Here is a 27,797-nt window from a genome sequence, read left to right as displayed (position 1 = left end):
ACGGGTCACCTCCAACCGCATTCCACCCTCCTCAGCCGCAGACTGAAAGAGCACAGGCGCAGTGGGCTGTGAAGCTGCACAGCTGGATGCAGAAATCCTGGGCAGTCCTGGTCTCCCATCGCTGATGACAGGATCATCATCTAGCGGGAGGGCGCCTGGGGCTCTTCTGTTGCCGCAGGGAAGATTTCCAAGTGCCCTGAGCAGCTCTGTTTCCATGTCCCAGCAGTACAAGTTGTAGTACACAGTCATCGCCCTGGTGTAGCTTAAACAGTGTCCTGCTCCAAACCAAATACTCCCTTTCTCCTCCACGCTCACCCTCTGAAGGTGCAGGACAGGAACCCTGCTCTACAATCTACTTCCAGGTTCTGGTGTAGATTAGCAAGGTGTACGGACTCTCAGAGAAGGGTAAGGCACTAGAAGAGGGGAGAATGTTCTGCAATGTCCTTTTCTCCTGCCAGTCTTCCCCCACACAGGCTCATGGGTGCACTGGACCAAGCCAGGAACTGCCTCTGCCCAACAGCTGGCATGGGGAGAGTCTGCTGACAGCTCCCAGAGGCCACGAGCAGCAGCAGCACCACTGTCACCTGGCAGAAGTGACCCTGAAAGACCTCTTTACACTGTTGCAGAGGTGCTCTGCCCCTGCCAACACACTTCCATCTCACACACAGGTGCCAGGAACACAGCTTCCTCCTGCTTGCCTTTCCAGCAGCAGCGAGATCAGACTAGAATCACACAAGAGTGAAGAGGAGGCTGAGGGGAGACCTTATTGCTCTCTACAACTGCCTGAAAGGAGGTTGTGGAGAGGAGGGAGCTGGGCTCTTCTCCCAAGTGACAGGGGACAGGACAAGGAGGAATGGCCTGAAGCTCCGCCAGGGGAGGGTCAGGTTGGATATCAGAAAAAAATTCTTCACAGAAAGAGTCATTGGGTACTGGAACAGCTGCCCAGGGAGGGGGTCGAGTCACCTTCCCTGGAGGTGTTTAAGGAACGGGTGGATGAAGTGCTGAGGGACATGGTTTAGGGAGTGTTAGGAATGGTTGGACTCGATGATCCAATGGGTCCTTTCCAACCTTGTGATTCTGTGATTCTGTGAAATTCTCAGTGCTGGCAGACAGTCATTGAAACAGACCTGGAAAAATGTATTTTTTCCTGCTGGGTAGCAGTGCAAAGATACAGGGGAAAAGCTTACTGGAAGCTGGGAAAAGCTGACTGATGGAATGGGCAAGACATCGGCAAAATAAAAAAAAGAGACAAACTGGCAAGATGTGAAAAGGAAAGTAACCGAGAGTAGAAAAATGATGGAGACAGTGGAAACTGGAACAGAAGGGGCTGAATCAACAAGCTCTGCATGAGAGGAATAAGAAAAGGGGTAGGAGCAAGGCTGATTACGTGCTGGGACTGAGAGCGAGGGAGAGAAAGGATTATCAAGAGTGAAAAAGCAAGCTGACAAAGACGACTAAAGTAGCATGGAGGTTACACTGCACGATACGCAGAGAGATCACCAGAACAGCGATGGAAACCAAGTCAAGCACTTTTTGTACAGCAGCGTTCAGAAGAAGTGTGACAGGCAGAAACACCAACATTCAAGCTTAAATAAAAACAGCACTGAGTAATATCACTCGAGTCCAAACCAGCTGTAGATGCGGAGAATACAGAAGAGCTCAATGCGCTGCAGAGGCTACTTCTCTACTAGGTGAACAGCACAGCCTCAAACACCACCAAGTTTCCTCTCTGCATGCATAATTTAAAAGCAACAGTGTAGAAAGTACACTACACTGAGTCACTATATGAATTATGGAGGGCAACAGGGAACTCAGGATGCCAACACTCCCCGGACATTATGCATAATATAGAGCAAGTTAATTTTGTATCCACCAGATTCTTTTCTAAAGCACTCAAGCCTATGGCCAAGGCAACTCAAACAGGTAACTCACACACTGTACAGATGCAATCATTTACATACAGCAACTCCAACTTGCCAAGCTGCAAGCAGGCACTTCCAAACCAACACTATTCCTGCCTGGACAGAGAAAGAGGAGGAAGAGGAGATAGGAAGGGCAAGGAATAAATAAAGCCACCTCAGCTTTGCAGAGGAGGAATGTGAATCTGAAGGCCAACTTTCCGTACCTTAGTTTGATGATCTAAAAAAATGACAGCTGGGTAGAGCACAGATTATCCTCCAATGAGGAGCCGCGGGGTATGGTCTGACAAAGCGTTACTCTGAGCCTGACAGCCAAGGGCAAGCCGCGAAGTTCATGCCCGTTTCCCACCAGCCGCCACAGCAGACGGTGCTTCCCAGGCTGCGGCTAAAGGCAGCTGCGATGGGTGTGAAGTCCGGAGCTGTCATTTCACACTTCCAGTAAGTTATCCTGCTTTCCTCCAGTTTGCTGGTTTCAGCCTCACAAAATTTACAGTCACCAAAGCCTTTTGGGATCACTCGCTTTTATGGAGGAATATGTTTCATTAATTCCACCTTCTCAAATGTGTCTGTGTTTGGAATTTATGCATGCTCCAAATACACTGGAGGGGATGGCGCATTAATAACAGTACGTTGCACCAAGCTAGGAATAGATCACAGCTGCTTTTTCCTGGCTGGTATTTCCCTGAGGACACGGCAATGCTCAGCATGGTAAACCAACGCCAAACTCACTGCCCAGTGCCACTACCAACAAACAGACCAGGAAAACCCGACAGGGATCCAGAGGCAAGGCAGAGGTGCTCAATGCAGCTTTTCACCCAGATGTATCTCCTCCATTTCTAATTCCAGAGGGCTAGAGAAGTTGATCTGTGAGAACCTCATGAGGTTCAACAAGGCCAAGTGCAAGGTCCTACACCTGGGTCAGGGCAAACCCTGATTTCAACACACAATGGGAGATGATGTGATTGAGAGCAGCCCTGCAGAGAAGGTCTTGGGGTGCTGGTTGATAAGAAGCTCGACATGAGCCGGCAATGTGCGCTCGCAGCCTTGAAGGCCAACCGTGTCCTGGGCTGCATCAAATGCAGCGTGGCCAGCAGGGATTCTGCCCATCTATTCCTCTCTTGTGAGATCTCAAGCTGGAGTGTTGTGTCCTGTTCTGGAATCCTCAACATAAGGATATGGAGCTGTTGGAACGGGTCCAGAGGAGGCCACAAAGATTGGAGGGCTGGAGCACCTCCCATACGAGGACAGGCTGAGAGAGTTGGGGTTGTTCAGCCTGGAGAAGAGAAGGCTCTGAGGAGACCTTAGAGCGACCTCCCAGTACCTGAAGGGGTCCTACAGGAAAGCTGGAGAGGGGCTGTTGACAAAGGCTTGTGGGGATAGGATGAGGGTGAATGGGTATAAACTGGAGAGGGGCAGATTTAGGCTTGATATAAGGAAGAATTTCTTCATGATGAGGGTGGTGCGGCCCTGGCCCAGGTTGCCCAGAGAAGCTGTGGCTGCCCCATTCCTGGAGGTGTTCCAGGCCAGGTTGGATGGGCCTTGGGCAGCCTGAGCCAGTGGGAGGTGTCCCTGCCCATGGCAGGGGGATGGAACTGGATGATCTTTAAGGCCTTTTCCAACCCAAACTATTCTATGATTGTATAATTCTATGATCATTTCTTCCCAGCTCCAGGAAATAGCGCTGTCTTTGCTAACAGGACTCACAGAACTGTGCTGATAAATGCAGCAGCAACTCACAAAACGTATTCACTTGCAGCTTGTCCCATCTGCAAGTGAACAGAGAAGCTATTGTACATAAAACTAATCCCAGCATTGACCTTTGAGACTGGAAAGAAACCAAACAGGCAGGGCCTAAACCAGGATGGAAAAAAAAACCTCAAGCAAAGGCTTTTTTAATCTTTCTGTTTCCACTCTGTAACAGATTTTGAAGATTTCTTCCTACCCCTTTGGGGCTTCTACAGGTAGATTTTAAGTTTCTGGCTCCTCCAGCTCCATTTTGCGGGAGGCACCAGCTGCATCTACTTCCAAAACATTCATGAAGGATTACAGCTTTGTAAGGGAATTAACACAACATTCCAACCCCCTTCAGACAGCATTCACATCCTTAATGACACAGAATTTTTCTTAATGCTCACGAGGTTCCCGCTACTATCTCTGCTAATAATAACTTTACAGCATGACTAAGGATGAGCAAGAACACAAATTTATGAATCGTTATTTCATTACTTCAGTTATCTCAAGTCAAGTTAATGTCCTGTAGCAGGCGGATGCCAGGAGCTGCCTCCGTTCTGTGAAAGCTGAGGAGTCTGATCACAGCCCTCTGCAAGACGCCCTTCAGCAAAGCATTTGGGTTGCAAAGTTAACATTTGCGTAAGGTATAATCTATAAGCAGTTAAGCCCAGAAGAGGAAGAAAAACAGTCCACTAAAATTGGAATACTCTAATTCCTTTCCAGGCAAGGCAAGATAATCTACCTCTGTTAATTGATGTCATCCACCTTACAAACCCCCCAGTTAATTCCTGGGCAGCTGTTCTACCTTCCAGACCTGCAGCTCCAGGGCATCTGTGCGCCACCAAGACTAGACCTCTGCTGGAACAGTTTTGAGGGCATTTTCAGACAAGCACCACTTATCAATTTGGGTTTCACAGAAATATTTTGAGGGCTTGGGAAAGGCCGCACGTTCGACAGGCCCGAAAGGGCTGGTTTAAGAACTCCCTTATGGTCACAGTTAAAGTGGCACAGGAATGACATTTCGAATGAGGCTCTGCGTACTGCTTAGAGCCGAGGCAGAACGGCCTGGCACCAGGGTTTGGAACTTTACATAGCTTCAAAGAGCAGCTTCACAGCTGTGCAAAAGGAACCCCACCTGGGGCTAACAAAATACAGATCTTCCTAGCTGAGAAAGCTATTGAGACAGAGGGTTCTGGGGAAACACCATGTTATTCTTCCCCGCAGGGCACTTAAATGGCATTCCCAGATAATCCAAGGAAGCAGAAGACAGGTCACACCATACAGGGAGGCAAAACCCCAATGGTCCCTGCTGCCTAACACAGGAGGAGTTTCTTTCCTGATCCCAAACACAGCAAGTGTTCAAAACTCCTGAATATTTGAGCTCGGTAACCAAAGACATGGCCACATGGTAAGACTCACCATTATTCCCAAAATCAACTTCCCAGCTAATACAACGCAACATTGTTCGATGATCAGGTTGTTCAGGGAAGTTGTGGCTGCCCCACCCCTGGAGGGGTTCCAGGCCAGGTTGGATGGGCCTTGGGCAGCCTGAGCCAGTGGGAGGTGTCCCTGCCCATGGCAGGGGCATTGGAACTGGATGATCTTTAAGGTCCCTTCCAACCCAAACGATTCTATGAAACTATGCTGTGCACCAAAACAAAACCCAACGAACACATCCCACAAGCCTCCAGTGCATGTCCTGAAGGAGCAACTTGATACAACACAGCTACTAACATGCAGGCCAAAGTGACCCAGAGCAATACAGACCCAGAAATCCAGAAATAATGCGTGGTGTGAAGGCAGTGGGAATGGAAATGTGTGGGTTTAAGCACGAGAACAAAGGATTAAATGGTCTGTCTGGTAACAAAAGACACTGATCCCAGTTCCAAAGAACTGAAGGTAGTGGACTGGTAACAGCCCGGGACAGATCTGTTACAGTGGAAGAGTCCATGTCCTGACACCAGGAGGATGACACATCATTTCTCTGATCACCCAACAGGAGAGCAGACTGCAGATGTGCATTTCAAACCTGTTCCAAACAAGGGAAAACAAAACATGCAGCAATCTGACCTAGAATTTACAGAAGCTTAAGTGATATTCAGAGGCAAAAAATCCACCTTATAGCAGCCAGCAGCTTCTAAAGGCCATCACTAAGCTGTTGTCACTAACCAGAGGACCCCCAGAGGTTCCACTGAGCAGCTAGCACCTCTGTACTGCCCACAAATGATCCAGGTCAGATCATCCATCCCCATACATTGTAGGCATTTGCAAATAGTGACGGCGAGGGACTGAATGAAATCTATAAAAGAATGAGTGGTAAGAGGCAAAGTCAACTTATTTGGAGATCCAGTAAATAAATCTCCCCTTCCACAGGATCTTCTAATGAGTTTTACAACACTATTTTCCCTGCACCAGTCTCTGAGCTATGAGGTATCAATTACTGACCCTATTTTATGAGGCTTTGATACCATGTTCTTTACCTGGAATTCAGTCCTCCTCTCTGAATGTATTTTAAGAAGTCATCAGCGCTCCCCATTTTTTGCTCTAGTTGTACAAAACAATTTGCCTTTTTAAATCTCTGTTTTGTCAGACTGGATTTGCAAGGCTGACCAGTGAAATGGGATAAGCAGGAGCAATTTCCCCCTGCCTGTAAACCCAGTACCCAGTCACACATGCTGCTTTCAATAACGCCTTACGCATTTCTGTCCCCAGTAAAAGTCTTTCCTCTGATGCACGATAAGCATTCCATTTTCCTTTGCAATGGTGCCATTGCACCAACACTTCACTGTACAACTGACAAAGACATTCCACTCATCTGCTGCCTCCAGGACATGAACGCAAGCCTCTAGAAAAGGGTTTTTCTATTGCTGCTAAAAAAGTCACTCTGTAAGAACAGAAATGAGATTAAATATTTGAAGACGGCAAATAAGAATTTCTATTAATCCCAAGGGAGAATGAGACCTTCCTCCATACTGTCATGCCTCCCAGCTGTGTTAACTCTCACCCCAGTCTGGTAATTCTCAACATTACCCAGGAAAGCCTCCCTGCCAATCTCCCCACTTATTCATTCACAACTTCTGTATCATTTCCTGCCTATGTTAAACATCAAACAAAGCCCCACAGGAAACTGTATCTAAAACTCCATCTAATGGCCCAGTTAAAACTAGATGAAATAAGTTATTGAAGACCCATTAAGTTTGCTCGACACTTTCTACCTTTGATAAAACCATATTTCATTTGATCACACTTTCTATCCACTCTTTTACAACATCTCTCACTGCCTACAATTACTATTTTTTCCAAAATCCAAGATTGAGCATAATATTAATATCAAACTAATAGGTTTGCTAGAGGTGTGTGTTCACCCTGTGAAGCCTGTAAGCCCTTTCCTACATTTTCTTCTCTCATCTGGAACAGAAACCCTGAAGAGTAATTCAGCACATTCTCAACCCTTCAATCATTCCACTCCACAATGCACACAATTTCTTTAATTCATTTTCTGCATTTCTCAAGATGCGCTATTAAATCCCAACCTCATCCTTCGTCTATTTTGCACATCAACAAATCCTATCTCCTTGTGATCGCTCAACCTAAGATCCCATTTTGAAATCCATTTGAAATAATACATTGCGCCGTCAATCAAAACAGCACAGTCACGATCTCCACCTCCAAAGCCTACAAACATTGCTTTAGTATTTTCACAACTGTGGACCCCAGAGCCTCAGCTAAATGGCTTTCAACAATCACAGAATGGTTTGGGTTGGAAGGAACCTCAAAGCCCAACCAGTTCCACCCCCTGCCATGGGCAGGGACACCTCCCACTGGATTAGGGCCCATCCAACCTGGCCTTGAACACCTCCAGGAATGGGGAGTCACCACTGCTCTGGGCAACCTGTTCCAGCGCCTTGCAAATTTAGTTGCAAGTTTTGAGAAATTCATAGTGGCTTTGCCCCTAAAACTGCAAAGTTCATCTTAAAGGCTGCGATTACTTTGAATCAAATGGGTTTTTTTGTTTGCAGAAGTTACCCCAATTACCGTCTCACAGGTCTACATGTTCCCACACATCTCTTCAGAGGGTCAAATCTCCCAAGTCACTCTATCAGCTTTTCCAACTTGCACCACGCGAATTGAACTTTTTTGTGATACTTTGAACCACACAATAAGCTAATCCGATCTTTAATTACACGGAAACTGCTATCACGTCAGGAATGTGTTCAGCTCTTCCCAATAACTGAGTCTCTTCAGAAACTCACCTGTAGAATTCGCTGCAGGATTGAAGGAAGAGCGATAAACGCAGCCATGTTGTTCAGCACTTGCATTGTCAAACTCTTCAAAGCTGAAATATCAAACACAAAAGCAATCAGCAGGTCAGTAGGATTCAAGAAGTAAAGAGAGATCAATCTTTCAGATTAAGAGTGTTTGATTTCAGTTTGCATTTTCTAGCTTGAAAATGGCTCTTCTTTTTTTCTCTTCTGCACATGTTTTGCACTAAGCACACGCAGCTTTTTGTATGATAGAGTACATTCAAAAGTTTTTGATTTTACAGCGCCTCTCCCTTCCCTTCCCTTCCCTTCCCTTCCCTTCCCTTCCCTTCCCTTCCCTTCCCTTCCCACACCCTTTATACAGTAGACATTCACATTTTGAGACTTATTTTGTAGTACATCATTTCCTTTTCCTACTGCTACCAGAAACCCATTTGGATTCCTTATCCATGTTACAGTCCCACAGACTCTAAAACTTTCTAGCATTAACGTTTGCCCCAGACTTGTTCCTTGAACCCTGGTTCCCCAAAGTAAGAGCCAATATTCAGATATGCACGGACTGCAATTCAGCTTTGTGGGAATAACGAGCTAGTTAGAGCCTGTCTGGGAGTATGCGCATTAGGAATGAAACAAAATAATAACGTAGGATTCAGGTGTATTATTCTCTCATCATTTCTTCCATTACTTCAGATAATTACTTTTCTGCAGGCATTAGCTCCCAAAAATGGATAATCTAGGGACCATTTTGAATTTAGAGGAATGGAATGGAGCAAAAGACATTACTTCTGTCCCAAGACCACAGTAACTAAGACTAAAAAGGGGCTTAAACCTCCCATAAAGGGAGGTTTTTCAAGATGTGCTGCTGACACCCACAACAGACTTGGGGCACCAGAATTGCAGAAGAGAATTCAGCAGGTGTATTGGAGTTCTACTGGTTTTTTTATCTAAAAGACGGTCACAGGGACAAGCATACAAGAAGGCTAAGCATGCAAGATGACAGTATATTGTGTCAGAAGTTCCCAAAGCACAGATTGCAACCTACTTATAATCTCGAAAGCCTTTGTACATGCTGTGCACCTCGGCTTTTTCAAAGAGACCATCCTCAATGGAACCAATCAATTAGCGGAGGCTACGGTAGTATCCCTCTTCCACTCAGTAATGAAAAAAAAAAGTATCTGACTGCGAGCTGCAACCTACCAAATGCTCAGCCTGCATCAATCCTACGGCCACTGCAGTTCAGATCTACCGCAGGAACAGAATATTTAGGAACTGAGTAATAAACCCACTTTTCTTCTATTGATTCTTTAGAGAAAGAGAGACAGCACACAGATTTTGATCAATAATTGGGATCACAAAGGTCAAAATACTTACACTCAGAGTACCGACACTGAGAAGAACCAGATAATTTCTGGGGGGACATCATAGCCTCCAGCAGGGGAAACCACAGGGCCTGAAATAATCGAATGCAAGTTAAAAAAAAGAGTAAGAACACGGCAGTACTCATAATGAGCTGTGACCAACATCCAAGTCCATTTCCAAAGACTCATTTCCACATTATGAAGAACAGAACTACATTTCTCATGACTGCAGTGGAACAGAAGCGAAACATGTTAAAATAAGCTCAGCGCAAAGCACTTGGGAATCTGCTTTCAGTCTAGACTGCTCAGATCTTAGACCGAGTCCACTGCTCTCTCTACTCCATTCTCAGGTTTCTTTACTGGAATTGTGACAACAATCTACTTCTACTGCAACTACTTCTCCGTGTGAATTGCAAACACACAGAATGACAGAATCATCAAGGTAGTAAAAGGGCTTTAACCTCATGCAGTCCAACCGTGAGTCCACCACCGCCCTGCCTACTAAACCATGTACCAGGTGCCACATTTAGATGGTTTTGGAACACCTACAGGGATGGTGACTCCACCACTGCCCTGGGCAGTCTGTTCCAATGCTCCAAAACCTTTCAGTGAAAAAATATTTCCTAATATCCAACCTAAACCTCCCACGGCACAACTTGAGGCCATTTCATGTCATTTGATAATTGGGAGAAGAGATCAACACCCACGTCACCACAACCTCCTTTCAGGGAGCTGCAGAGAGCAATCAGGACACTCCTCAGCCTCTGCTTTTCCAGACTAAATGGCCCCAGGTCTCTCAGCTGCTTCCAGAACCCCTGGGCTCCGGCTCCTTCCTCAGCTCCATTCCTTTCTCTGGACACGCTCCAATGCCTCAATGTCTTTCTCATACTGAGGGGCCAAAAACCGAAACCAGGATTCAAGGTGTGGCTTCACCAGCACTGAGTCCCTGCCCTGCTCCTGCTGGGCACACCGTGGCTGATCCAAGCCAGGATGCTGTTGGTCTTCTTGGCCACCTGGGCCACTGCTGGCTCATTGTTGACCAGCACTCTCAGGCCCTTTTCCACCAGGCTGCTTTCCAGCCACTCTTTCCCCAGCCTGGAGCGCTGCATGGGGTTGTTGTCATCCAAGTGCAGGACCTGGCACTCTCTACTGTAGATCTGCTTACATAATTGCACAGCACAGTAAACAGTTTCCAACTCAAAAAGGGCACCTACATTCTCCAGGCAGTATACAGGAGTTGGGAAAATTCTCATAATGCTGTACAGGGGAAATTGGTCCTTCATTTGGTGATCGGCATCAATTCTTCCTTGGGCATCAACCAGGTAATTCCAGTAGGTTGAACAGGACCCAGAGCAAAAGCAAACACTAAATCAAACCAGTCAGGCAGGCAGGTGGGCCATGAGCGCTTGAGGTGCATGCAGACCCCTCTCCAATACGACACAGCAGCTCTCTGCTGCACGAAAAAATCATTTAAGAGGAGGAACTGAGCAGGTCACCTCATACACAGGGCAGTGCTCGGAAGAAACTACAGAATTTTTGACTTGCAGACATGCAACTGCTTCCGATACGGGAACATCATCCTCAGTACTCAGTTCAATTACATAAGTAATGCGTAATCTTAGGAATAAAGGTGCCTTCTGTGTCACTGACGTCAACAAAATGGAAATGCAATCTCAGTACAAGGAGGCAGGCAAACCCAGTTCTCTCAGCAAAAGCTCAAGGAACCTGTATTGTCTCCGCCTGGCAAAGACCAGGCTGACGTTGAATTCAGGATTTGTGGACATATTCAGAACAGCAATAATGAGCAACCACAGTGACAGCAGCATCAGCTTTGCGCCACCACAAAGTAGGCTCAAACCTTATCATGCCTTCTTTAGCATCTGATTAACATTCACACCAAAATTCCAACTCGGGCTAAAATAGGGGAAGGAATGTTGTCTCATCGGCTCCTCGTCTGCTGATACACACTTTATTTTGTGCTTCACCCTCACCAAGAGAGTGAGGGTTTCTCTCTTGTGCATCTAAAACCCGAACCACAGCAAGAAGAACACAAGGCAGAGGAAAACAAAGACTGCTTAAGGCACTTCAGTAGCCAATAGATGGGGAAAGGAAGAAGCACGTGAAGAGAAAGTTTGAGGAGATGCAGAGGCCTTTGTTGATTTTAGTGATATATTTTCCTTCTAACAACCTTACCTCTCGCTGTTGCTGGTCTAAACTGTATGAATTTCTCTGGCAAAGGGCAATTGTTTTCATTAAGGTATCTTCAACGTTTTCTAGTAAGGAGAGTTCAGCTGAGCCTAAGTTTTGGGGGAAAAAACAAATTGCAATTATAAAAACTAGCAGATATATTAACACCCAATCGTTCTGCAAAATAAAACCATGCTGTTCATCTAAAGTCTGCTCGCTACAGTGAGCAACTAAACTACAAAGATAGCTCTTGATTTTTGGCACTTTTCCTGAATAGCACAATATATTAGGCATAATAAAGCATTTCACATAATTGAATAAGGAAGATCTTAGCTGTGGTTCGGGATACAATTAAGTAACAAATACAGGCACTGCATTTAATTAGATGCCCATGAGTCCTCGGGCTACTGAACAGTGTACTTATTTTGTGCAGGCAGAACATTTCTACTTCTCTGGGAAGTCTGCTTTAAAAAAAAAAAAGCTACTTCCAGCTGTCTCTCATTACTGTTATGCCTACTAAAGCTCAGTAATGACTCTGAATGGATTCTAACACAGGAAACGTGTCTGGTAAGCCAGTAAGAGTACCAGTCACAAACAAAAAAGCTAACAGGACAGCTGACCACGCAAACAAAAAATATCACCCAGCACAGCTTATTCCAGATCTGCAGCAAGACCAGAGTAACGGAGTAAGGAAGTGTCCTCAGAATACCTATCAAAACCGTGTGAATATAAACGAAAAAATGTCACTGTGATCCCTAGAAACCCGAAATAGGATCTCATTATGCCAGATGTCAGGCATACGCACTATACATTTTTGTGTTTATCTCTTTTTAATAGAAAAAGGAATTTAACTTGATAACTCTTACTTTCATCATCTTGCATAAGCATCAGGAGCTTGCTCTGCAATCGCTGAAACAAAAGAGAGAACTCAGAACAGTAAACTTGCAGAATCTTGATAGAAGTGTTCTTAAGAGGCATGGTTACAAAGGTTCATCCTCATTTTCTTCCCCAATATGACTAACATAGCATAAAGGTCTTTCAAATATGGAAAAGAAAACAGGAGCTGAAAGTTGATTTTTGACTAAGAAAAACAATTTTCAGCACCTATTATTTACTAGATGTTTGAGGACATGCCAGAAAAATATACTGGTCTGCTGAGTGCAGACAACTCGACATATGGTTGTTTGACAGAAGGCAAATGCTTTCATGGATTCTAGTGGGAAATAAATTGGGAAGCAATGACAATATCAAATCTTAGTACAGGCCAGGGTGCTGATAAAGAGCACGGCACAAATGCCACATTCAGGATTTCAGTGTACTGTACCTCAAGCATAACCAGAAAGGCACCGTGGATATCTCCCTTCTTCTCCAGTAAATAGGAAGAAGCTTCATGGAGCTGATGTTTCTGGGTTATCTGAGTTAAAAGAAAAGAAAAAGAGAAAGAAAAGGTAAATGCCTGTCTTAAGAAATCTGCTAGCGTTTGTTTACTCCACAGACAATGACGACCAGATGGTCCGAAAGGATTGTGTCTCCATGCGTTCGCAGGCACGTTACCCGCTCTGAGCACTCCTACCTACCTGCTGCCTTTATTTCTCAACTTGCACTATTCTCACCACTACCATTAAAGTTATTAAAAAAGTAAATCTAAAAATCAAGATCAAGGACAGATCATTGTTAAAGCCTTCATAAAGAAACAGTTGCTTTCCCAGCACCAGCCAAATCTTGGCAGCGCTGCTTTCCCAAAACTCCAGGTCCATGATTTCAAGTCCTTTCAACACATTAATCTACATTAACACAGACAGTGTACATTCTGCAGCTACTCAGTAGCTTCTGTGCACCAACGGCCTTTTTCTTATTAGCCCTGAGACTAAATTCAGAACCAGTATATTAAATACAGCCAAGCGTGTTGCTGTAGAGCAGTTTAGCAGCTTGAGGGGATGAACACTGCTAGAAATGGATTGGAAGAGTATCTAAGAACTAACCCACAATCTAGGCTGAAGTACTTTTACAGCACTTTAAAAGAGGTGGGAGCTTCCCCCAACCCCTGTCCTTACATGTCTTTCATACCTGGATGGTTTCTTCCAGTCTGCAGTATTCCAGAACTTTCAGTGTCTCCAAAACCTGGTCTGGGCTGTACTGACAGAGCAGCTCGATGAATTGCTCAGTGATGCAGGGCGGTAAGTGTAGCAGGTCTTGGCTAATGCCTTCTCTGGAATAAAAAATGCACAGGAGACTTAAGTCAAGTCCTAGCCCAGAAGTACGGCTGGAAAGTAGAGTTTCTTATTCAAGCGTGTTGTTTTTATCCTTAATAGAGAGCTAAAAAATCTGGTTTTAAGAGAAAAATTATGCTGTCTCTACTAACTACTGCTGCTACCAGTCTTTTAGTAGGCATTTCATTTGTTCCACAACATGTCCTACTGATGCCTCAGCATAAATTAGACTGACAAAGACTCTGTGAAGAAAGACACCAGCACAGAAACATCTTCAGTAATTCTATGGCAGAGAGGTGCAAAGAATTCTCCTAATTTCTTTAACGAAACCTTATGGATCTCTAAGCAGTCTTTTTAGATGCTGATTATCTGTTTGTCCTATAGCCCTACTCTGCATTTGTTTGAAGAAATATTTTGTTGCTTTCTGCTTATCCTTCCTGAAATTCTTTGGCTTCCTCTAGTGTTTCATCTGTTAGAATATGATCCTTTTTATCTACCTTATGCTTCTTTTAGGGAAAAATCCCCATTTTTATTAGTTCCTCTTCTCAGACAAAAGAATCATCAAATCATAGGATAGTTTGGGTTGGAAGGGACCTTAAAGCTCATCCAGTTCCAACCCCCCTGCCATGGGCAGGGACACCTCCCACTGGCTCAGGCTGCCCAAGGCCCATCCAACCTGGCCTTGAACACCTCCAGGGATGGGGCAGCCACAGCTTCCCTGGGCAACCTGGGCCAGGGCCACACCACTCTCATCGTGAAAAAATTCTTCCTTATATCAAGCCTAAATCTGCCCCTCTCCAGTTTATACCCGTTCCCCCTCATCCTATCCCCACAAGCCTTTGTCAACAGCCCCTCTCCAGCTTTCTTGTAGCCCCTTCAGGTACTGGAAGGTCGCTATAAGGTCTCCTCAGAGCCTTCTCTTCTCCAGGCTGAACAACCCCAGCTCTCTCAGCCTGTCCTCCTACAGGAGGTGCTCCAGCCCTCCGATCATCTTTGTAGCCTCCTCTGGACCCATTCCAACAGCTCCATCTCCTTCTTATGTTGAGGATTCCAGAACTGGACACAGTATTCCAGATGAGGACTCACAAGAGAAGAACAGAGGAGCAGAATCCCCTCCCTCCCTGCTGGCCACACTTCTTCTGATGCAGCCCAGGACACGGTTGGCCTTCTGGGCTGCGAGCACACACTGCTGGCTCATGTCAAGCTTCTCATGGACCAAAATAGAACTAGTGAATCCTGTTTTGCTCTTGCAGACAATGACTCTGTGCACTTTATGGTCAGTGGTAGAGCAGATTGCCAGCTGTAAGGCTGTGAGCAGGCCCTGCACTCTGCTAAGCCAAAGGCTGCATCCTCTCCCATGGGTTTTGCAACCAGCTGCACTACAGAACTGGCACTAAAGCCATCTGTCTCATCATCCCAGCACGGCGTGTGCTCCATCAACACAGGTACAGGAAGTCTCCAACCTCTGCTGTGCTTCTTGTCCTTGTTATCTTCCTTAATTCCTCTGCCCTATTAAAACCAACACTGCCATGCTGCCAAACTAGGGCTTCCCTTCTGATCCTGGCCCAGGTAGTTTCTGCAGGTGAAGCTCAGAGTATAACTTAATAAAGATGTTCCTGTAAAAAGGATTTCTCCACTTCCTTTCCAGCAGCAGCTGCTGTCCCTGCAGTGGTTCATGCAGTGCCCATTTTCTAATCACTTGGCTTGTTAGTAGGTAAACTCCTAATGTAAGGGGAACAAAACAGAGAACAGAATTGTGTGCAGTGCCCAGGACTGTCCCTGTGTGTCTCTTCTCTACCTATCTTGCTTTTAAAAAGAGCAACATTATGCAAGACATTTGAAGGAGCTCGGATGGACAGGATGAGAGCATCTGCAAACTTCAAAACGAACAGCAGTTCACCAGCGCTGCAAGTTAAACTTCATGTGACAGTTGTAGGATTGATGCATCATGAAGAGAAACAGCACAAGTTTATCCCGTCTAGAAAACAGGGTTCTGAAACCTATTCTGAAGCTCCTGGTAGAGAAGAAAACAGATCAAGGCACATATTTAGTTTTCCTACTTTTCTGAAGAGAAATTCCTATCAGGAGAAGACGTGTTGATGTGCAAACCCTACTGTAATGGGATGGAAAAGGTCTTAAGGACAACACAATCCTATGTTTCCTGGGAGCTACAAAAGCTAACTTGATTATTAAGCACCCAAGAAAAGCCAAGAGAACGCTGTACCTCTGGCAAGTCACAAGCAGCTTACTGCAATTACAATGTCAATCACTTGATTATAAATTACATTTGCCCCGAAATGAAAGCCTCACACAGGTACTGATCACAGTGGCCAAGGTACGGACACAGTTATACAAGAATTGGTAATCAAATCATTCTGTAGTGATATTCAATAAAGACAGTCAATAAAGACTGGAACTTGAAAGGACCCCAAATTCTGGTCTCCTACCTTCCCCACTCCCTCCTCCCACAACACACACCCTATAAACTCCCCAATGCCTGTACGGGAGCAAGTGTCCCACTCTTTTTGTGACTAAACTGAAATCAAGAATTAAGTGACCTCTGTCTACCAAAATGGGAAAAATTACAAGACATACATTTTTAGTACAAAACAAACTCCTAACCTGGAAATAACTCTGGCACCTACTATTCAAGACTTCAAGAGCAAGCTGACCTTTTCCTTAACCATTTCACTTAAGAGATGCAGAGAGAACAGAAAGAAACCTGGATTTTGATAACATTAAAAACTAAGTGAAAGTCTTTGAGACCCTGCTCAGCACCAAGTGATTATATTCACCTTCACTAGAACCATGCGAAACATCTCCTCTGCCATACTCTACATGCTCTTTCCTAAAAGGGAGAGATAATCACTGGTTTCTCACAACCTGGCACAAGTGATCCTTGCAGGTGTCACCAGCAGCCAGTCAGTGAGAAGAGCCAGTTGTAACAGAACCTAAAAGCTTAGGTACCTGTTAATGTATTTATAGACCAGAGCACTGTGTTGCTAGGTAAGTTCATAGTGTTGGTATAATACACAAACACATACTGCAAACAGCCATGCTTCACAGCGTTGGGTTTTTTTAAAGGAAAAATAATTTAGAGTTTAAAATGGAAATGCAGCAAAGGCTGTGATTAATGATCTGAGCACACACACCACATTCTCTGCTTTCTGCAGCTGCTTATAAGATACAAACATACGGACATTTGGTTTTAATTTCCCCAGGCAATTTCTGTTGCCTCCCTTCCCCCTTCCACCTCCTTTAAAATAAATCTCTAGCTAAATTAAATGGGCCAAATTAATCCCTAATGCAATTCCAGCAACTAGGATAGTTATACTAGCATGATAAGTCTTGTCTCCATATGATCAAGCAATCATTTGTGTTTGAGACATTAAAAGCTCATTTACTGCTCTAAGAGCCATTATTTTTAGAAGAATTTTGCTCAAAAAAGCATATAAACATTTTGATTGATTAAAGAGGGAGGGATGTTTTCAGAAGAACCTAATCACTATTTGATGTGGAGATATACTAAAGTATGGGTATATCTGCAGGCTTGGCCTTGCATAACAAGATTCCTCCCTCCTTCCATACCTGTCAGGATACAGTCCAGCTCATTTCAGTAGGTCTTAGCAGTCGACAACCTCACAGCACTGAAAACAAACCTTGAGTGTTACTGAAAAAGCAAAGCCCCTCCAGCAATCTTGGATCTCTACAGATCTACACTTCTTACTGACAACACGGTTTAATAATAATAAACTAAAGCTTGAGCTTCCAAACCTTCTGCTTTATGGTCAGTCGCTGCCACAGAGAACCCGGAGTATTAATATTTAGTAGTATTTTGATCATTTTCCTGTATAACTGCCCCACTTATCTTTTGCTTATCACGTATTCTGGCACCTACAATCCATTTAGTACATGGTTTATCTCCATTCCTTGGGGTGCTCGACATCTTACTGCAGCAGAGAGAATTCGTGGACTTCGGAGCACAGAAGGAAAAGGAATCGTTCATCAACTTCCCCGAGACACAAGGAAGAGCACAAGGAGACAAACCAACACGTTGCTGAACACCAGGAAAAGTAGAGACCTTCTGAAAGGTGGGATACAGATAAGCTGCTCCCTATCGCTGGTTTGAACACATCGTGTGTTGCTTTTGATTAGAAGATAACTACAGGAGAAATGGTCGTATTTAGCTCTAATTATGCTAAAGTTAAATTAGATACATTTATTACGCAGGGATTATGGAAGCCACTCTGTGCATAAGATTATAACTCAGGTTAATTAGTACCTTCATTGGGTCTCACTTGCTGCAAGTGATACCACAGCATAAACAAGGTCCTACTTAACATTCAGCTGAGTATCATTTCTGCCTTACTATTCGATTTATTTTTAATTATTCATTTAGTAATGAAGTAATCTAATTTCTCTCCTATAGAAGTCAATCAAGATATTTTCTTGGCAAAATCCTGATTTCTTTTTTTTACTTCCAAGAAAACAATAGGCGTGAAAGTTAACACCTGCCATACAAACCTGGCTATAAAATACAGGAAATAAAACGTGTGGAGTTTTTTAATTTACATCCTAAAAAAATCCAAAAAGTCATTAATTCCAGGTTCTAGCATCCAAAACATGCTTTTTATTCCACTTCAACAAGAACTGAAACTCTAACCCTTGAATTTAGATAATTTTACCTTTTTCTTCTCCTAAAGTACAATTAATTTTTACCTAACTGACAAAAACAAGATCACTCTTTCAATTGCATTAATGATAGTTCGAAGGCAATTGGAGCTCTGCATATAAAAATGTCTTGCAAAATAAATAAATAAAATCAAGGTCTTGTAGCATTTGAAACTGATTCAACAGAAAGAGAACACTCAGTGCTGGAATACTGAAAGAACAGGAGCAGATGGAGCAAGCAAGTACTTAAAGAGAAGTTTGCAGTGAAATATGGCAGCAACTCTGAAATAAGATAGAAATGAAAAAACGCCAATAGACCAAAATGCTTTTCTATTTATGCTAAACTCAGGCACCTCGGACAAGTAATTACATTGGTGGGCTGTGAGAAATACGCAGAGAAATGGCAGTTTCAGGCACAGGGTAACCATTTCACAGGCTCTCAAAGAGCTGTTACAGCAACACCCAAACTCCCACCAGCGTCGGGGAGGCATCACATTGCATGTACTGGAACCCACACCACTTACCAGTTCGGAAGCTGGCAAAGGTTCTACTAAAAGATGCCCCCCCGGAACACTGTTATTTCTGGGCTATCCTTCTCAGCTCTCGGGCAGTTTGAAAAGCCAAGTCCACTCTTCCACACCAAAACTTGGCTGCAGGCTCTCTATTGATCTATCGTTTCATAGGGAGTTATTTTAACCCACGTTTTCCAGCTGTAGTTTGTTAACAGTCCAATTTGCTTCCATACCTTGGATCAAGTAGGCTCTTCAGAAACTGGAAGAGTAAGAACTGGTCCTGCACAACAGGAGGAGACAGATTATTACTATTTTAAGTAACATGCTATAAACTAGAGATTCCTGAACTACAGCAGTTGAAGAAAATACCGCTCACGGCTGGGGCTTGCTGAAGAAGCTGGTTTAGACATTTGTCTTGAGTGACTACTTCAAGGATATCTTTGCTGACAACAGCTCTGCTCTCCGAGTGCAAAGCACGCTGGACTCTGAACTAAAAACTGTGTTATCATGGGATGCAACCAGCAACTTCAAGAATGTATGGTTTTATGGCCAGAATTCTACAAACAGGACAAATAACTTAAACGTAGCAATACTTGCAGTCGAGCAGCTACCAACCTATTTTTCTTCTGTTTATGACACAGCAACAACTCACCATTACTCTTTTTAACATGAAGGGCAAACTCACTGTAAAGAAGCACCAAAACCAAGGATGTCCGGCACCTTACCTGAAGGTTTGTGATGATGCTCTCAATCTCCTCACTGAAGTGAGTGGCTACCAACTCGGCTGCTTTACATGGGCTCAGCAACAGCAGCTCCTTCAAAGAGGGAAACACAACAAAAAGAATTACTTCTGATTTCATAGGCAATATAATGATGTGGTATCATCAAGTCCATTCATATCGTAACTGCACTCTGCCTAGACGAAAGCTGTAAAATAATGAATACCATCATATAAAGTGATTTTGAAAAAAATTAGAATGAAGAGTAGTGTGTAAAATGGCATTTTTGGAAGGCGACAATTTTACTACTCAACAGGCATTGAATGCGAAGTTCTTCACACCAACGAGATCACATCTCCGGCCTAAGGCGAGGAAATTATTCATTAGGCTCACTGACAAGTGCCTTTTACTCCCTGCCAACAAGGCATTCCCAGTGCCAACTAGGAGCCAGCAGCCGAGAGGAAACAAAGCCCTCAGCTGATCCTAGGGAATTTCTCGGTCAAATGGAAATAGTGTTTAACTGGCTTCAGAGGTTTAAAAGCAGGTTTCCTGTATCTATTAACTGTAACTGATACCTGTCCAGACATGAAAAACCCTAAACAATTTCTTTATTGTAATAAAAGCAAAAAAAAATAAACCTGTTAGATGCCTGTGGGTTTGCCTCCTGTCAAGCTTGATCTAAGAGGCTTCATATCATACAAGTCTGCACAACCCAGGACATAAGATTTTTCCTCTTAGTACTTCCAAATAAATCACAGAATCACAGAATCACAAGGTTGGAAATGACCCATTGGATCATCGAGTCCAACCATTCCTAACACTCCCTAAACCATGTCCCTCAGCACTTCATCCACCCGTTCCTTAAACACCTCCAGGGAAGGCGACTCGACCCCCTCCCTGGGCAGCTGTTCCAGTACCCAATGACTCTTACTGTGAAGAATTTTTTTCTGATATCCAACCTGACCCTCCCCTGACGGAGCTTCAGGCCATTCCCTCTTGTCCTGTCCCCTGTCACTTGGGAGAAGAGCCCAGCTCCCTCCTCTCCACAACCTCCTTTCAGGCAGTTGTAGAGAGTAATAAGGTCTCCCCTCAGCCTCCTCTTCTCCAGGCTAAACACCCCCAGCTCTCTCAGCCGCTCCTCGTAAGACTTGTTCTCCAGCCCCTCACCAGCTTCGTTGCTCTCCTCTGGACACGCTCCAGAGCCTCAACATCCTTCTTGTGGTGAGGGGTCCAGAACTGAACACAGTATTCAAGGTGCGGTCTCACCAGTGCTGAGTACAGAGGGAGAATAACCTCCCTGGACCTGCTGGTGACCCCATTTCTGATACAAGCCAAGATGCCGTTGGCCTTCTTGGCCACCTGGGCACACTGGTGGCTCATGTTCAGTCGGCTGTTAACCAACACCCCCAGGTCCTTCTCTTCCGTGCAGCTCTCCAGCCATTCTTCCCCCAGTCTGTAGCGCTGCATAGGGTTGTTGTGCCCCAAGTGCAGGACCCGGCATTTGGCCTTGTTGAACCTCATGCCATTGGTCTCGGCCCAGCAGTCCAGCCTGTTCAGATCCCTAATGAGAAGCACCTCCTTCAAACCAATCCTGGGTACCTGGTAACCCTTCCCAAAGCTCCTGCTAAGCCTGCAAAGGAGAAAACATTACTTTACTAAACCAAAACAACTGATATAGTGGCAAAGAAATAAAAATGTCATAAACATATATCTGGAAGAAAAAAAAGTCACTTTGCACCAGCTCAGTCTCCAGACAGATGTATCAGCCACCACGTTTGGCCAACATCAACAACAAGCCAGGGTGAAGGGAAGGTGGGAAGGATGTAACAAGGAAGAGTGTGACTACTTCACAAGCTCTTTAAAGAAGAGCTATCATAGAAGATGCATTTTTTTATGTTTCCAAAGCACAATTTGCCTACCATATTGCATGTAAAGCTACTCTGCAGTGTCTGACCCCACAGCTTTACTGCACAAGCCACAGCTCTTCATGACTTCCAAAGGGCTCAGGACCATGACATCTTTGTTTCAAGCCCAAGCAACCCAATGGACCCAGAAGAGGAATGAAGAAAAGATGTAATGTGATTGCTTTAATTTGTTTCTCTCTGTGCAAACCTTCCCCTGGAGCCTTCTGGAGTGCTAAGGATAGGATCACCTGGCTGGAGCGAGATGGACCAGCCTCGCCATAACTGACTGTAGCTCTTGGATGGATCAGTGTGACCTTCACGGTCTACCCCCAGGCAGAAAGTCTGGGGCTCCTCTCCCAGGTTTGAGCAATTTGGAAACATGGCACTCTTCGGGCAGACAGCCCTTGAGGAGACAGTACAGGCACAAGACAAGTGGGTCTGAGGACAGAGAGTGACCACCACGAACAGCACGATGACTGAAGAGAAACCTTAGCCTTTCGGAATAGATATTGAAGAACAACAGGATGATGGAGAAAATAAGAAGTAGCACTGATCACAAACCTCACTTTCCATCATACTATCACCAGGAAAGAATTACTAACAAAAAAATCTCTCTAGACACTGCTAGTTGCAACCGGAGAGGCTGGCCTCCTACTTTCATACCTCAGGGGTGAAAGCCCAGTTGTTCAAAGACCTAAAATCACCGCAGGATCCTAGTAAAACATCACTTACTATTTCAAGTCTTCTGAATATCCAGGAGCAGGATTAATAAACTGGAAAAGAAGAAAGCCCATAGCAGCCACTGAGCCACACAAAATGGTATATACTGTTCACCTACTCCAGTAAACAGAAGATGCCAAAAGGAAACAGGGAGTTGATCATAGTGACAGCATCCAAGAAAGGTGACCTATGGGACTGATCATCTACCCGGCAGCTTTTTGGATGAAGATGCAAAAAACACAGGTAAAAGTAGCCGGCATTATCTGCCAGGCTGGTGGGACAGTGCAAGAAACTCTGGTTTTAAGGATGGCCAAGGACAAATTGTGAGAAATATTTGTTTGCCAACTTCAGAAAGGTATGCAGCTCTGACGAGTTGGGCAGCAGGCACTTCTGACTCGGTACAATAACCAAGAAGTGGCTCTAGACTGAGAAAACAAAACTAAACAACTCCATAGGAAAAGCTGGCATTTAGCCTGCAACAACACAACAAGAAACATAAGGAAGGGCAACCCAGGATACTTCTGATTTGTCCTGAGACACTCAAGTGTGGAACAGCAATTGTAAAGGCCTCCGGATGAAGAGATCCAACAAGGAGAACTACACGGGATTTGACAAAGACAAAATAAGGCTTACAAAGGAGGCTGACTCATGCCTAATGCCAAACCATCTGGGCTGTATACACCAGTACAAGCAGAGACAAGGGATGCAGCAGGAAAACAAAGCAGATACCAGGAAGCAGCAATTTAGACAGTAGTTTGTTCAACTTGAAAAGCCACAGTTGCTCTGATAAGGCAGTAATGAGCCAGGCGCATTCAGCCACAGCACAACCAGCACCACCGCCAATTCCCACAGGCTTTGAATGTGCATCTGGAGAGTGGGTGTGAGCTCAGTGAGCTGCACAGCATGCAGCTGGATTCACACCGTCTCTTCATTTATTGTCTTTTGAATCATTTTCCCTCTTTGTCCATTCTCTCATTAGTCATGCACTCCTTGCAGATGCTGGTGGAGACTAGAATTATTGTCTCTCTCAAATGTACTTCCTTTGCCCGGGATAGAGACTTGTCTGGCCATTTTCTGGTAAGTAGCCCAGGCAAGTGCATTACTGTTTGTTTTATGGACAGAGTTATTTTCTTGGCTTATCTCCAGATCACCCTGGAGGGGACTGACACTACCTTACAGGAACTAGAGATATTACGGATCCCCACGTCTCCAGACTGGGCAATTATTTCTGACACATCTCCATCCCCTGAAGCAAAGAGAGATTGAAGAGATGAGGAAAATTATTAGCTAGAGGAGTCTAGCAACAGTCTGCATCTTACAGCAGAAGTCATGACCCCATCTTTGCACAGGGTAGAAGTGCCAGGGTACCACAGCTGAGCACTATTATCTCTGTAAGATAAGAAATTTGATCCCGCAGCCTGTGAGGTCAGCGATGTCAATGTCCTGACCTCGATGTCAATGTCCTGACCTCGCTGCTGCACACTCAGGAGATGGAAGACTTGCTAATGGATCCCATCCCAGCCCATAGTACTCAGTGGCCACCATCCCCCCAGATGAAGTCCCATTACTCAAAGAGCAATACTTGAAACCAAGGAAGCCAGCCTGAGTCGAAGAGATGCACTCACATTAATGTACAAGACTACTAAACCTGAAAGTCAGAGCTTTCTAAACAGCTCTGCTCCAACACTGTGGCGCTTCCGCTTCCAGCACAGCACTAGGCAGATCTTACAGGAGTTAGCAGCAGCTCAGCTACCGTGCGTTTGGGATATACGGTACCTCGACGTGTTCCAAAGCTTTCTGCCACACCGACTGCTTTTCTTCAGCGCTGTAGCCAGGCATGGACAGTATGTTGTGAATGTAGTTGAAAACTTCTTCCTGTAAGGCATAAAACCAGAAATGGTACTGTATGTTCTGCAGCACCACTACCAGCATTAGATTTCAGTAAGAGAGAGCATTTCAAACACTCTTAGGATGACCTCACGGCTTGTCCTCTATTAGCAAGTCAGGATAAGTTATCTGCAGGCGAGATTATACGTCCCTGAATAGTTTCTGAAGAACTGCCAGGAAAAAAAGGCCAAGAGCAACAGAATTGATGCTAAATGTGTTAAGTACCAAGGTCAAAGAGAATTTTTCTTCCAGTATTAGAAATACCCCCCTCTTGCTCACAGAGAAAAAGGAGAGGATGTCTCTCTTTAGCTACGAGCACAGGCAGAGAAAAGAACACTCTGCCAGAGTGGAGGTCAGTTTTCCCAGCATCTTCCTGAACACCTCTTCCCCAGGTTCTTTTGCACTGTCCTCAGCTCAGATGCTCTCCTGCAACACATTTTTTGACCGTCTCACTATCATAACCTCTTCTATCATAATGTCTTCTGACTCTTTCACCCCCACAACTTTCAGCATAATGGTTTCACAAGGAGCTGGTGAGATCAAACTTGCCAGATTCTCCTTCAAACTTATGTTGGTGGGAGGGAAGAGAATACCTCAAAAATCACGGCAGATACGCAACAGAAGGTAATTGCAAAGAGACAGAAAGGGCAGAAAGATTCTGCCCAGGGGAAGAAAAAGGGGCCTGACGGCAGAAACAAAAAGTACTGCAGTTAGCAACATTTGCAATGAATCCCACCTTGCACTCTGGATTTAGTATTAACATTGTTTTTATTTAAAAAGAAACAAAAAACTCTGAAGCTTTACAAAAATCAACTCCTCTTCAATGCAGACACAAATGCAAAAAGCCTTGACTACAACTACATAAAATCAGCTGTAAAGGAGGACACTTTTTAAGACACATTCACACTCTGGCCAGCTGGACAGGCTGCACTGCTATGAAGAAGAAAGGCCAGAAACACCCGATTTACTCACCTTTCTCACTGGATCACGCAGGTAACAGCCAATTATCTTGTCATAGCGAAGCTGTCGTTCATACATGAACTCACAAATTTGATAGCTAAAATGAAAACCACACTCAGCTGAGTCAACAGAAGCAGGTAGTTCAGACCCAGCACAGTTCAACAGTACTCGAAAGAAATGCAGCATGCTTTACAAAAAGCATTTGGAAGTATCTCACAGGGAGGTTTTCAGCAGAGGTTGGGTGGCTCCAGTTTCCATAGGCCTTTTGGTATCAGCCAGAGGCCAATCAGCCTCTCAACCTCCCTCTTTCAGTTATCATACAGAACAGAGGAAAACAGAGTTACTGAGGTGAGAGGCAAGGAGCAGAGGACAAAAATCCTTCAAAAATTCAAGTCTCACAGGTTCTGCTATTCACAGATCACCTTATTTCCATAACACGCTCGGCTCCACAACACTAATTCGAAGAAATACAGTGAATGTGACTCAATGTTTTATGACAGCCTCCTACCTTCAGATTTTAATAAACAACTTTAATATTTCAAGACTTTACATAAAACCAGATGCAACGGAGGCAAAACAAATGATAAGTCTGCTAAATATCATATATCATAGGTCTTTTAGTTCTGATGGAAGGGCCTGAGCTGGTTGTTCTGGCTGTCAAACTCCAAAGCAAGGAGAAAAAAAATGCATTTCTTTAGTCAGAAAAATTCAGTTGAGTAACTCCTCAGACACGCAAGAAAACAGGCATGACATATCACACCACGGCACTTCTGTCCCTCTGGTCTTTCTGTAGTATAGTGGATTAATTCACACAACATCCAAATCCAAGACTTGGATGAAGATGCTCCTCCCCATCTGACTCTGTTCCAGCATGACAGATCCTTCTGGAGAGTGTAAAGCTTCTAAAGGAGATAGTGGAAATTTTTAGCCTTTCCAGACACTGTGTTTCTCCTACTCAGTTCTAAAATGAGTACCATGGCGGTGGCTTCAGACCCCTTCGTGCTTTTAAATCCACCTGTGGGTCTCACCCCAGTGACTCATCTCCATCTGTCAGTGGTAGAGCACTCAAATACACAACAATGCCTTCGAGCAAAGCCTGGGCGCTCGGCTAGGAAGTGCCAAAATTCATCAAGCCCCACTGGATTTCATGCCAGAAGGGTTCTCACAGCTGTATCCCCTCTTGCCTTAACAATGCTTTCTGTAAGACCACCCAGCAGAGAGAAGGCCAGAAGACTGGGGCCAAATATGAACACATGAAATGAAACGTGTGAATGCATAGGGAAAATAAACACAAACACAGTTGCAGAGTAGGGACAGGAAACACGGAGGGGAAAAGCTTTGGAGGAGATTTCAAAGCCATATTTGTATATTTTACACAGCAACTTACAATTCTGCTTTTTCTGCCATTTGGATAAGACGGCTCTCTTCAAACTGCACTATCCCTCCTGCCTGGAGCAGTTCTAAAAGGACCTGCAGATATTGAAGACTGGTTATTTCTACTGCAGTAGCAGCTGGACAGCCAGCGCCATTCAGAAGCACACTGCTCCTGCTCCACTAAACTTTGTATTAACACAGGGCTCACTGAGCAGATTTCTTTAATCAATTGTCCATTAACTACGAATATGAAGGTGCTCATGCAGGACTTGTCCTGCCTCAGTTCTTACTGCTGTCAAACCTCACCTGCAGGGGAGAAACCTCCTTCACTCCCACTGTGTATGCACTGACTTCCATTCCTACACCAGGCGACTGCTTTAGCATCCGACCTTCAGCCAGCATCCGTGCCAAACGAGGCTGAACTTCCTCTACAGTCTGGTCACACCTGGTGCTTACAGAGATATCATATCCCCTTGAAGGCTGTTACCTGCTGCCTCTCCGAGTGGCGGGAATCATCATCCGGACTGCACAGAAACTCAAGGACCTGTGCAAGGGTGTAGAAGTTAGCATGAGTTAGGCCTCCTTCGCATAGCTGTTAGAAAGAACCTCATCTGTTGTAAGACCTCATTTGGAGTATTGTGTCCAGTCCAGGAATCCTCAACATAAGAAGGAGATGGAGCTGTTGAAACGGGTCCAGAGGAGGCTACGAGGATGATTGGAGGGCTGGAGCACCTCCCATACAAGGACAGGCTGAACAAGTTGGGCTTCTTCAGCCTGGAGAAGAGAAGGCTCTGAGGACAACTTATAGCGACCCTTATACCTGAAGGGGCTACAGAAAAGCTGGAGAGGGGCTGTTCATAAAGGCTTGTGGTGATAGGACGAGGGGCAATGGGTATAAACTGGAGAGGGGCAGATTTAGACTGGACATAAGGTGGAATTTCTTCACGATGAGGGTGGTGAGGCCCTGGCCCAGGTTGCCCAGAGAAGCTGTGGCTGCCCCATCCCTGGAGGTGTTCCAGGCCAGGTTGGATGGGCCTTGGACAGCCTGAGCCAGTGGGAGGTGTCCCTGCCCATGGCAGGGGGTGGGAACTGTATGATGGTTAAGGTCCCTTCCAACCCAAACTATTCTATGATTCTATGACAATGAGCAGATTGTGAGCACCGATAATAGCAACAGCAAAGCAGAACATGACTGTGCAATTTGAACATACATCTGTGAGGTATTCTCTCTACTTGCTCCTATAACTAAGGATATTTAACACTGGAGTAACCAAGAGCTGCTGGAAGACTCCAGGGAGAGAAAGCCATGACTCAGCACCAGAAACAAACTTTGGGGAACCCAGGGAATACAGAACTCCCCAGGGAATCCCGTGCCCCTGCCTT

At 44.8% G+C, this 27,797-nt stretch overlaps 1 protein-coding gene across 2 annotated transcripts in view; it reads right to left on the bottom strand.

The window, feature by feature from the left end:
- VPS8 (VPS8 subunit of CORVET complex) overlaps positions 1 to 27,797 on the bottom strand; it is an 88,573-nt gene that overhangs the window by 16,965 nt on the left and 43,811 nt on the right. For both annotated transcript variants that reach the window (XM_054075048.1, XM_054075049.1), the window contains exons 29-40: positions 26,902 to 26,958; positions 26,428 to 26,510; positions 25,053 to 25,137; positions 23,970 to 24,068; positions 19,576 to 19,665; positions 19,084 to 19,130; positions 13,525 to 13,666; positions 12,782 to 12,871; positions 12,324 to 12,366; positions 11,464 to 11,567; positions 9,284 to 9,362; positions 7,904 to 7,986 (exon numbers count right to left, since the gene is read on the bottom strand). In XM_054075048.1, coding sequence (XP_053931023.1) covers positions 7,904 to 7,986; positions 9,284 to 9,362; positions 11,464 to 11,567; positions 12,324 to 12,366; positions 12,782 to 12,871; positions 13,525 to 13,666; positions 19,084 to 19,130; positions 19,576 to 19,665; positions 23,970 to 24,068; positions 25,053 to 25,137; positions 26,428 to 26,510; positions 26,902 to 26,958 — 1,002 coding nt within the window. The remainder of the gene's footprint in view (positions 1 to 7,903; positions 7,987 to 9,283; positions 9,363 to 11,463; positions 11,568 to 12,323; positions 12,367 to 12,781; positions 12,872 to 13,524; positions 13,667 to 19,083; positions 19,131 to 19,575; positions 19,666 to 23,969; positions 24,069 to 25,052; positions 25,138 to 26,427; positions 26,511 to 26,901; positions 26,959 to 27,797) is intronic.

Source organism: Cuculus canorus, chromosome 9 (assembly GCF_017976375.1).
Source record: "Cuculus canorus isolate bCucCan1 chromosome 9, bCucCan1.pri, whole genome shotgun sequence".
Lineage (NCBI taxonomy): Eukaryota > Metazoa > Chordata > Aves > Cuculiformes > Cuculidae > Cuculus > Cuculus canorus.
The sequence above is the reverse complement of the archived record's forward strand: the minus strand, read 5'-3'. Positions and strand labels throughout refer to the sequence as shown.